This window comes from Wolffia australiana, chromosome 13, assembly GCF_029677425.1.
Source record: "Wolffia australiana isolate 7733 chromosome 13, ASM2967742v1".
Classification (NCBI taxonomy): domain Eukaryota; kingdom Viridiplantae; phylum Streptophyta; class Magnoliopsida; order Alismatales; family Araceae; genus Wolffia; species Wolffia australiana.
The window spans coordinates 1,687,618-1,699,480 of record NC_135847.1 but is presented as its reverse complement, the minus strand read 5'-3'; the positions used below and the strand labels follow the sequence as shown (position 1 = coordinate 1,699,480).

Genomic DNA, 11,863 nt, shown 5'->3' with positions numbered 1-11,863 from the left:
TTTATTTATTTTCGTTATTTTTCTTGATATTTTTTCTCCTTCTGCGGTTAGGTCCTCAACTCTAGATTCCATCCACCTCTTCTCTTTTTAATATCTTTATATTAAACTTTCTTTAAATTCCTTTAAAAATATAACTTATGATATTATTAAATAGTACCCTGAAAATAGAAAATTTAATTTAAATGGTAGTTGAATGAAAAAATTAATGTAAAATGATATTAATGATTTATCAAACTGGTTAATATAGTGATATTTTTAAACATGAAGTGAACCTATCAGGTGTAGCTATAGTTCATCGGGGTTGGAACTTGGTCGTGTAAAATTTAATAGGGTATTGATTGAAAACATAAGTCTTGAAAATATATATCCCTCATGGGATTATGAAATAAATAAGGAGCCATTCTTTTTCTTATATTTCCATTCCATATACGGTACTAGATTCACATTATAGCTATTTTAATACTTAGTAATTATTACCAAGGATAATTCTTTAACAACTATATTCATCCCTTTTATTATGTTATAGTATTACAAAGACATGAAAATGAGCTACATTTACTCATGTTATTGACTTTAGGCTGTTTTATAACCTTTTAATGTGAATATTGTATATTTAATATAGAAAATAGGGATTTAGTAATTTAATTTAAACTAATAGAGCATGACCTATTAAAAATTCAAATTATTATTTAAGTAAAATTATATAAAATGAGTAATATAGATAATTAAAATATTTAATCGAGACTGATGGTGTAGCTTTTTGCTATAAAAAAGAAATTTTGATAAGATTGATTGAATCAACCATATGACACTAATATAATGTTCAAAATTACTCATAATGATGCATGTCATGTATTCGAGCCGAATGTCTATGTTGATACATGTGTGCATGAAACCCCATAGTTTTGGGTGTAAACCAATAAACCCATCAAATGATTTTATGTTTTGATATTCATTAATAAAGTACAGTCATTTTATTGGAACCCATGAATACATGCAATGACCAAGTGAACTATGATGATATCATAGTATGATTATTAATATTCATTAAACATGTGTTCTAAATATTTCTATTAAAAAATCAACGAGGACATGAAAATATTGAGAAACAATAGCATTATATTATCCCTCTCATACGATAAGCATGGTCAATCTTATAGAAACAAGTGTGAGACATTAAATAAAAATAATTAGTGCTCTTTGTGAAGAGTTCATTGAGTTAATGTACATTAATCCCTGAATGGTATTTTACTTCAAATCAATTATGTTGATTCATCTAACAGTTGTACAGGTGGTCTTCAGATCTGAGACACCAAAGACACTTCTAAATGGACAGTTGTGTTTTGACCTATGAATTCTTAATCATGGGATTCCAAACCCTTTTAGCTCAGGTACATTTACAAGTCAATGAAGGTGATTGTATGGTCACAATGAGGTTCAATAAGATGTACTTGGTATATGAGTTCAATCCCTTGTGAAGGAGGGGAAATATTAGCAAGGTATTCTGCGATGATTTTGTGATGCATCAATAGTACTAGAATAACTGATTAGGGATAATGGTTAATCTACCCTAGGTCATTTAAGAGTCCCACATAGATGAAGTTTTAAATGTAAAAGATAATGATGATCATAAAATTCCATGATATAGTTCAGATAATCATACATATAATCTAGAGTACAAAATGTAGCTTGGCATCCCACGGGATAGAATTCAACCTATCTATTAGGTTAAATAAATATTTCATTAATTAATCAATATGTAGATATAGTTAATAATAAAGGTTTTTTCGCCATTAGAGTTACAAGATAGACTAATATGTGAGCTTAGAGGGTGATATGCATAAGATTTTTTGACATTAGTGAATATAGTCATAGTTTAGGAAGTTTACTAAAATTTTATCAAGGACTTTAATGAAATTGTCCCTGCTAACATAAGTAGGGGGGCCCTCATCTGATACCCATGTGAGTCATTCTTGAGTGACCCCCTCTTTCTTATTTTGCTCTTCCCAAATGTTTCTTGCTGATTTTTGGGCAGAAAAAAATTGAGTGAAAAAAGAGGATATCAAATCCTCTAAGTATTGAGTGGATACGTCTAGAGGCGAGTCATCTGAATGGATTAAAGAGAGTAATTCAGGGATTTAAGAAATCAAAGATTTGATCCATGAAAAGGTGAGGTGTTCTGTGTTTTTGGTTTTAATATCCATGTTTGATTCAGTATTCTATTGTACAATTGATTTTAAACTGAGTCAACTGAAACCATGAGAATTAATGCATCTAAAATATAATTTCAAAAATCAAGGTAGTCAAAATTTTGTTTGAGGTGATCATTTGATTATATGATATAATAATTCATATTCGCATTCGACATGTTTTTGCATCAGGATTTTACTTAAATGAATTTCATATGTCTTCATTTAACTAAGGTATATCTAAATATAAAATTTTATGTCTTCATTTAACTTGGTTATTATGAGTAATATTTTAAACTCATTTATGGACATATGATACAGTTTTGCCTTTGATTTTGAAGTGAATCCATGACAAAAATGTTATCTTTACCTACTAACTGTTGTTTATTTGACTCTTTTAATTAATTTTTAACCTAAATTTTGATTTTGAATTTTAAACTTTTAATATGATGTTTTTCAGAGGCATGTAACTGAACTTATAGGTATTTGAAAATATGATACTGAGACCAAAACCACCATTCCCTAATGGTCATGTATTACGAAATAACTAAAAACATCACAACTTTAAAAGTAGAAGCTATAAAATATATTTTTAACCTTTCACTACTATAGAAATAATGAAGGGTTAAAAAGTATAATTTTAAAAAACACATTAAAAATAATTCATAGTTTAAAATTTATACTTTTAAAATCTTTTTAAAGGTATAATTTATCTAATGATTTCATGATAGTAATATATTACTTAGTAAATCCAATGATTGTAATATATTACTTGGTAAACAACTGACTACTTTCTTTAAACAAATTAAATAGCTCATAACAAAGTAGGTCACATGTTAACTAATAAAAACAATTTAAAATATTAATATAATTGTAATTAAATTGATTCAAAGAGCATGATTGGAATATATTATTTACTAAAGGCAACTAATGACTTGAATAATGTTTTTTTAAAAGAACATATTTAGTAAATCATTATATGTAGGTGTATTATTCAATAAACAAGTCTTAAAAAAATGCGGATTAGAAAATGAAAAAATATCAGAAATGTTTTATTAATAAACACAATAAAAAATCTTAGATATTACATAAGTATCAATATGTTGATAATTTGGTAATCAAATTCATTCAGTGGGTGCACCATTGCAACACAATAACTATAATGAATGCATAACTATTAACTCATGACCTAAAAATCTTGACAAAATTGGGCCACCCGTAAGAAATAAGAAATAAGTTTTACTATGCTGGTAGTTAAATTAATCTAATGAGTGCACAACTGTATTTTAGTGCATACTAAATAAATCAAAACAAAATAATTCATTCATGGCTAAGAATTTCTAATTTTTGTTAGAGTACTTTATAATTCTTCAATAGAGGACCACATCGAGGCCTAGGGAAAAAGACCAAATCTTTGTTGTAGGGTTGGAGGACAAGTGACAAATGACGGGTACGGATGGATGGCAAGGGACTCAGTCCTTTCAGTCATTTGGTAATCATATGTCCAGACTTCGTCTTCATCGCCAATCTGTTATCAGTCATGTGCGAGATGACGGATGACTGATGATGGAAATGATTTAGTACAGTTATCTCGCACGTGACTGATGACAGATTCTTGGTGGATGGGGACGAATGATGAATGATGGATTGGGACCAAATGACCAAGTGACCAAATGAGTTAGTACAGTCATCTCATTCATCATCATGAGTGAGTACAGTCATTTGGTCATCATCTGTCCAGATTTCGTCTTCGTCACTAATCTGTCATCAGTCACGTGCGAAATGACGGATGACAGATGACGGAAGTGGGTTGACGAACGATGGATCGGGATGAAACTGATGACGGTATGCCATCCTACTTTGGGGAATGCAGGGATTAGTCAACGGTATGATTCTTGGTGGACTTTTAAATGCTTATCATTTATAGCGTCTCTTTGTCAAACGGCATGTGGGGGCCAAGTGGGGGCTGCTCAGAGGTCATGGCCGAACTAAACAAGTCTCTAAACTCTTTAAAAAGCAATCAGACATCTCTCTCTCTCTCAATATATATATAAATGTATCTATAAATATATATATCACATGCACAGGTATCATCCTAATTAATATCTTATTTACCTTGGGATCCCCTCAGCGTATCCAAAGGGATATTAAAATAACGGGTCTTGCAGGTCTGGTTGGGGAGCAAGATTCACGCCCCACCTCTCTCTCTCTCTCTCTCTCTCTCTCTTGAACTCTCTTTGCCTTTTAAATTCTTCTCTCTTTACAGCCTTATCTCTCTTGATCTCTCTCTCTCTCTCCTGATCTCTCGATATCTTTCTCTCTTGACCTCTCTCTATACCTTTCTCTATTAACTTCTCTCTCTTGATTTCTCTTATTCCTTTCTCGCTTGATCTACCTCTATACTTTTCTCTTTTGACCTCTCTCTACCTTATCGCTCTCGATATCTCCTTAAACCTTTCTCTTTTGACTTCTTTCTGCCTTCTCTCTCTAAATACTTTTGTCTCGCTTCATACTCATCTACCTTCCTCTCTCTTGATATCTCTCTACCTTCTTCTCCCTCTAAATATCTTACTCTCGCTTCATCTACCTTCTCTCTTTTGATTTCTCTGCACCTTCTCTCTCTAAAAACCTTCTTCTCGCTTCATCTCTTTTCTCTTTCTCTCTTCTTCTCTCTCTAAATACCTCCTCTCTTCATCTCTTTCTCTCTTCTTCTCTCTCTAAATACCTCCTCGCTTCATCCCTCTCTCTCTTCTTCTCTCTCTAAATACCTCCTCGCTTCATCCCTCTCTCTCTTCTTCTCTCTCTAAATACCTCCGTCTCGCTTCATCGCTTTCTCTCTTCTTCTCTCTAAATACCTCCGTCTCGCTTCATCCTTTCTCTCTCTAAATACCTCCTCGCTTCATCTCTTTCTCTCTTCTTCTCTCTCTAAATACCTCCCCCTCGCTTCATATCTTTCTCTCTCTAAATACCTCCTCGCTTCATCTCTTTCTCAGTTTCTCTCTTCTCTCTCTTAATACCTTCTTCTCGCTTCATCTCTTTCTCACTTCTTCTCTCTCTAAATACCTTCTTCTCGCTTCATCTCTTTCTCCCTTCCCTCTCCAAAAACCTTTCCCTCGCTTCATTTCTACCCACCTTCTCTCTCTCTCTCCCTTCATCTCCATCTCGCTACACCCTTCTCTCTCGTCTCTTTCTCTCTCTTCCTTCTCTCAACTCATCTCTATCCCCCTCTCTCTCTCTCTCCACTCTCTTCCTCTCGCTTCACCCTTCTCTCCACTCTCTTCCTCTCTCTCTACCCTCTTTCTCTTTCCCTCCACCTTCCTCTCTACCCCCTTTCTCTCTCTTGATCTCTCTCCACTTTCCTTCTTCTCTCTACCCTCTTTCTCCCTTGACCTCTCTCCCCTCCCCCTTCCTCTCTACCCCCTTTCTCTCTCTTGATCTCTCTCCAGTCTCCACTTCCCTTCCTCTCTCTACCCTCTTTCTCTCCTTCCCTCCACCTTCCTCTCTACCCCCTTTCTCTCTCTTGATCTCTCTCCACTTTCCTTCCTCTCTCTCTACCCTCTTTCTCTCCTTCCCTCCACCTTCCTCTCTACTCCCTTCTCTCTCTTGATCTCTCTCCACTTTCCTTCCTCTCTCTACCATCTTTCTCTCTCTCCATCTCTTCCCCTCTCTCTCCACCTTCCTCTTCTATCTACTCCCTTCTCTCTCTTGATCTCTCTCCACTTTCCTTCCTCTCTCTCTCTACCCTTCTCTCTCTTATTCCGGGTAGCCAAGTCCGAGTCTTCCCCAGCGCGTATCCTCCGCCGGACTCTACGCGTCTCCTGCGCCGTGTCAACAACAACAACATCAACAACAACAAGTTCAAGCCTCGATCTCTCACCTTCATCTTCGCAATTATGCAATCCTCCAAACCACGGTAAGCCCCTTCGTGTTCTTCCTGTTCTTCCTGTTCTTCGTGTTCTTCCCTGAAAATCAAAGAAACCGGATTTACAAAGGCCGGCAGCACCGATCGGAAGAAAGCTCACCGCCAAGGCCGCGGCTCCGGAGGTAATCGCCGAAATGACTAGCGCTCTTCGATCCCGCGAGATTCCCGATTTGCTTCGCCGATTCTCTCAGAAACCGGGAGCTAGGGTTTCCGAGGAGCAGGCGACGATCAAGAACTTGCAGCGGGAGGTCGACAAGGCCAAGGAATCGGAGCGCAAGATGCTCGAATCCATGATCTCGCAGACGAAGCAGCTGGAGAAGACGAAGATAGAGCTCGAGGAGGCCAAGCTTGAGCTGAGAAATCTCGCCGCGGAGATGGCGATTTTGAGATCCGAGGCGGAGGAGAGCTCCGCGGCTTGGCAGGCCAAGGAGCTCGGATTCATCTCCTGCATCAAAGCTTCCGAGGAGGAGATCGATCGGCTCAAGGAAGAGGGCGCGCGGTGCAGAGACGTGATGAAGCAGGCCGTCAGCGAGGCCATGGCGGCCAAGGAAGGTCTGGAGATGGCGAGAAGAGAGAATTCTAACCTCAAGGACGTCGTCTCCGCCAGGGAGAGCTCGCTCAGGGCCATGAAGCAGGATTTGGAGTGCGCGAAGCTCGACAAGGCCGCCGCTCTCGACGCGGTCAGAGATTTGCAGGTCGCGCCGCGGCGGTTCTCGTCGACGAGGTGGAGTACCGATCGTCGGCCTGCTCCGGAGAGGCCGCTGAGCTCCGCTTCGGATTTGGGCGGAGCGAGGCTTCGCGGCGGAGGCGAGCAAGGCGAGGCCGCCAAGGAGAAGAAGAAGGGCCAGATTCTTCGCAAGTTTAGCGAGTTGCTTAGGCGCGGCCGCCACGCCAAGTAGGCGGATTGTTCTTCCTCGTATCTTCGATCGTTGCAATAAAAAGATTTTTTTTCGGTTGATTCCTTTGTTGATTTTCTGCTGTTAGGAATAAAGATTGGTGAGGAGGAGAATTCGAATTGAATGATCATCTCCGCATGGAGATTTGATTTTTGGATGATTGTGAGAGTAACATTTTTGAGAATTTTTCGTTTCGAATCGACCGCTCGAAGAATTATTTAGGTTCTTGACGGTGGCATTTTGATATCGATCGAAAGAATCACAAACTTTCCGAATCCATCGCGCATTAACAAAACGCATCGACTCGGAATGAGCTGAATTAGGTCAAATAAAATTTAAATAAATCGATAGACAGTTCGGCCGGACGAATTGAGCGAAAGAACTACGAGGAAATCGCAACTTAACAAAATCCAATCGGCCGGAACGAGCTTTGATAGTGCAAATAAATTTCAAATACGTATTTCGCCGGAGAATCGATTCGTTGACTGAAATCAGAGCGATCAAAACCTTGAAGATTAGTGCAAACGAACAATGTCAAGAACGGATGGATCTAGCCGGCAGAACGTAAAATACAGAAAAAAAAACATCAAATGAAGAAGACCTACGCGTAATCACCGTTCGTTTCCTTCGTCTTCCTCGAGAGTCTTCCCGCTCAGCGTCGTTTCAAATTCCTAAATCTCGTTTAACTGAAGACTGGTTAATACTAGTCGCGAGGCTCCAATCGAAAACTCAAATACTTGATTTGGGGCGGTCCGACCACGCGCGGTGCGCGGTTGCGCGGTCCTTGCGAACCGCTGTTCGAGATTGCAGCCTTTGGAAAGCGTAATATTTCTTTTTGAATATATATATTTTTTTGTCAATTGTCATCTAATCCCTCTATAATTTTTACTATAAACATCTATTATTCAAATGGTCCAAACCGTCAATTCCAGTCACATGGTTGACGAAAGGCGGGATGGACGGATGACGTGTATGGGAGCCAAAAGAATCTTTTTGTCAATGCTCCTGATGGAAAGAAACCAAAATAACCAAATTTTTATACATGAAAGTTTAGTAGGAAAAAACTGTTAATAGGAAAAACTGTTCTTTTCTCTGTTTCCTTGGCGGAACTTTATCAAAGAAAGAGGAAGATGCGAAAAAGACGAAAAAAAGAACAGTATCGCCGTCGTCATATTCAATCAGAGGGAAAACGAGGAAAGAATGGGGGTGGTGGTGGAGTGTTTCCGCCTACTCTTCGACCTTGAATTTCGCCTGGAACTCTTCCAGTACCTCATCCTGATGATAACCACAAGTCATTCAGAGCGGATGAGAGAGAGAGAGAGCCATATTAAGAGATTCGAAGCGAGAAAGAGGAAGAGAGAGAAAGAAAGAGAGCAAGAGAGGAGAGAGAGAAAGAAAGAGAGCTAGAGAGGAGAGAGAGGGAGAGAGAAAGAAAGAGAGCTAGAGAGGAGAGAGAGGGAGAGAGAAAGAAAGAGGGCAAGAGAGGAGAGAGGAAGAGAGCACGATAGGAGAGAGAGAAAGAAAGAGAGCAAGAGAGGAGGAGAGAAAGAAAGAAGCAGAGCAAGAGAAGAGAGAGAAAGAAAGAGAGCAAGAGAGGAGAGAGAGAAAGAAAGAGAGCTAGAGAGGAGAGAGAGGGAGAGAGAAAGAAAGAGAGCAAGAGAGGAGAGAGGAAGAGAGCAAGAGAGCAAGAGAGGAGAGAGGAAGAGAGCAAGAGAGAGAGAGAGAAAGAGAGCAAGAGAGGAGAGAGAGAAAGAAAGAGAGCAAGAGAGGAGAGAGAAAGAAAGAAGCAGAGCAAGAGAGGAGAGAGAAAGAAAGAGAGCAAGAGAGGAGAGAGAAAGAAAGAAGCAGAGCAAGAGAGGAGAGAGAAAGAAAGAGAGCAAGAGAGAGAGAGAGAGAAAGAAGCAGAGCAAGAGAGGAGAGAGAAAGAAAGAGAGCAAGAGAGAGAGAGAGAGAGAAAGAAAGAAAGAGAGCAAGAGAGGAGAGAGAAAGAAAGAAGCAGAGCAAGAGAGGAGGGAGAAAGAAAGAGAGCAAGAGAGGAGAGAGAGAAAGAAAGAGAGCAAGAGAGGAAAGAGAGCAAGAGAGGAGAGAGAGAAAGAAAGAGAGCAAGAGAGGAGAGAGAAAGAAAGAAGCAGAGCAAGAGAGGAGGGAGAAAGAAAGAGAGCAAGAGAGGAGAGACAGAAAGAAAGAGAGCAAGAGAGGAAAGAGAGCAAGAGAGGAGAGAGAGAAAGAAAGAGAGCAAGAGAGGAAAGAGAGCAAGAGAGGAGAGAGAGAAAGAAAGAGAGCAAGAGAGGAGAGAAAGAAAGAAAGAGAGCAAGAGAGAGAAAGAAAGAAAGAGAGCAAGAGAGAGAAAGAAAGAAAGAGAGCAAGAGAGAGAAAGAAAGAAAGAGAGCAAGAGAGAGAAAGAAAGAAAGAGAGCAAGAGAGAGAAAGAAAGAAAGAGAGCAAGAGAGAGAAAGAAAGAGAGCAAGAGAGAGAAAGAGAGAGAGAGAGAGAGAACGAACCTTCATTTCTGCAGTCCAGAGGGTGAGGTTATCGCGCAGGAGCTGCATGATGAGGGTGCTATCCTTGTAGTCTTCGTCGCTAAGTGTGTCTAGCCCGTCCACCGCTAGATCGAACGCCTACAACCAACACACAACTTCTCGTTTACAAGAATTCGACAACAAAAAAATCAGAAGACGACCAAAAAATCCATCGAATAAAGGAACAAAGAAATAATAAAATGTTCTTCACATTCAAGAACTTTTCACCTCTTTCGCAACAGTGCAGGCCATGTCGTGCGAGTTTAAAATCTCGTAGTGGAACACTGAATGGTTGAGCGCCACTCCCAGCCTGATCGGGTTCGCTGGGGGCAGCCTATCCGCGGAGATTGCCTGGTGATAATTCATCAAAAAAGTTCGTCAAAATCGAGGATTAGTCGAGAAATTCTTGAAAAACTATGTAACAATCGAGAGAGTGGACTGGAACAATACGCTAATCGGAAACGGTTGGAAGATTTGATATCAGAGACAACACTTAGATTCAACAGGTTATCATCGGACGCTCGATTGAGCCAATCTTCGAGATCAAGATTCATCAAAATGTTTATCACAATACTCTGGAAGTTCTTGAGAAAATTCTGCAATCTTCGATATTTGAAATCCGAGGCGATTGAGTTTAATACGACGCCGGTGATTATACGACGATAGATAGATTGTATTCTACGAAAGGTTTACCATGGAGCAACAAAATCTAAAATCCTCGAGAAATTCCCGAGAAAAGTCTGGAATAATCGAAAGCGTAGACTGAGAGACACAAAACGGTAACCGGATGAAATTGGCGGGAAAACGTTCCAAGATTTGAATTCTGAAAGAAGAAAGAGCCCAAAATACCAAGATCACAACGGTGAGATTCCGAAACGATTCCAAGATCACATGAGAAAACGCATCCCAAGAAACGGAACTGAAATGTTCGAAACAGTTGACTGAAAGAAACATAACGGTTACAGGATTAAATCGGCGGGAAACGATTCCAAGATTTGAATTCTGAAAGAAGAAAGAGGTCAAAACACGAAGACTACAATGATGAAATTCCCAAACGAATCCGAGATCAGAAGAAAAAATGCACTCCAAGGAACAGACCTGAGCAGCCTTGTAAGCGCAGCGCGTGTTATCAACGGCATCCTCCCTCGGATCGCCGGTCAAGAACTCCGCCAAATACCGATGATAATCGCCCTTCAATTTCAGGAAAAAAATCTTGGAAATGTAGCTAGAGGCGGAGGGAATCAAGCGCTCGTCCAAGATTTTCAAAATTCCCAAGCAAATTCCTTGGAGCTCGGCCTCGATTCTAGAGCGGTAATAGCGGATCGCGTCCTGGTGCAGCAAGTCGACGCCTCTAGAGTCCTTAGCCTCTATAGAAGAGACGATCCGCCAGGCAGATCTTCTCGAACTGATGACGTTCTTGTACGAGAGCGTGAGCATGTTTCTCTCATCGACGGAGATTTCTTCGCCTTCCGGCACCGCCTTGACGAGCCTCTCCATGAACCTCGCCATGTCGTCGAATCTCTCCGCTTGCTCCGCCACCTTCGCCAGGTAGAAGTTCTCCTGCCTCGCCGTCGCCATAGCCTTCTCTCTCGAGCTTTCTCTCTCTTCTCTGAGAAAAACTGAACAAGAAAGAAGACGAGCGGAGGGAAATTTATAGGCGGCAGTTTTCTGTTACGGCGGGGATGACAAGAATGGACCGTCCGATCAGTGGGCCTTTTTGCATTGTGGACGATCCTGGCCGTCCATAGACTAGACTTTGTTGTCATTTGGGTTTTATTTAGGGAATTATGACAATTACGACTGAGTAATGGAACTGCTCTTCGAAGAAATCATAGACTTTTAAAGGTAATGAGAATTAAACAAGCAAAAAGGTTACCCACCATGTTTTAAACCTGAATATGGGTAATTTTTTTTATAAATCCATATTTTTTGGTCTGGATAATAAATGATAGCCCTCAAAGCTACCTTAAAGCAGAAAAGACTAAATGTCAGGAGTTCTATTTTCTCTTTGCAATTCAAAAACTATTTTTAAATCTAAAACTTCAATCTTGAGGGAACTCTTATGGTATGTTGTGTAGTTTTGTAATTGTCATTTGGCTTGATGATGCCATTTGGCCTAACAAATTGTACAACACTAACCAATTGAAGCATAAATGAAACCAACACTAGTAGACCAACCCTTTCAATCAATGGAGAAATCGAACAATCAAGATCTATACATGATGAATCATCAAGTCGATACATGAGTTCGTCTTCAGAGATAAGAACTAATCTTGGGTTTCATCTATCCAAAATAGATTCTATCTCCAATATTTGTTATAACTCTTGATGATACCTC

The 11,863-nt window shown here is 39.8% G+C and overlaps 2 protein-coding genes across 3 annotated transcripts; one reads left to right on the top strand and one right to left on the bottom strand.

The window, feature by feature from the left end:
• Window positions 1-4,643: 4,643 nt before the first annotated feature.
• LOC144710837 (Myosin heavy chain-related protein) lies at window positions 4,644-7,069 on the top strand. Of its 2 annotated transcripts, XM_078584656.1 has the most exons (3): window positions 4,646-6,102; window positions 6,182-6,233; window positions 6,303-7,069. In XM_078584656.1, the coding sequence occupies exons 1-3, from the start codon at window positions 6,083-6,085 to the stop codon at window positions 7,008-7,010; spliced, it is 780 nt and encodes a 259-aa protein (XP_078440782.1). In that variant the 5' UTR covers window positions 4,646-6,082; the 3' UTR covers window positions 7,011-7,069. The 2 variants fall into 2 exon arrangements, with proteins under 2 accessions (XP_078440781.1, XP_078440782.1); XM_078584655.1 differs by having other exon boundaries at window positions 4,644-6,102; window positions 6,182-7,069.
• Window positions 7,070-8,207: 1,138 nt separating this feature from the next.
• Window positions 8,208-11,153, bottom strand: LOC144711098 (14-3-3-like protein GF14 omega). The gene is made up of 4 exons (XM_078585020.1): window positions 10,624-11,153; window positions 9,754-9,876; window positions 9,508-9,624; window positions 8,208-8,282 (listed from the first exon to the last, which is right to left on the bottom strand). Exons 1-4 carry the CDS (start codon window positions 11,101-11,103, stop codon window positions 8,235-8,237), a joined length of 768 nt encoding a protein of 255 aa, XP_078441146.1. The 5' UTR covers window positions 11,104-11,153; the 3' UTR covers window positions 8,208-8,234.
• Between the last annotated feature and the right edge of the window lie 710 nt (window positions 11,154-11,863).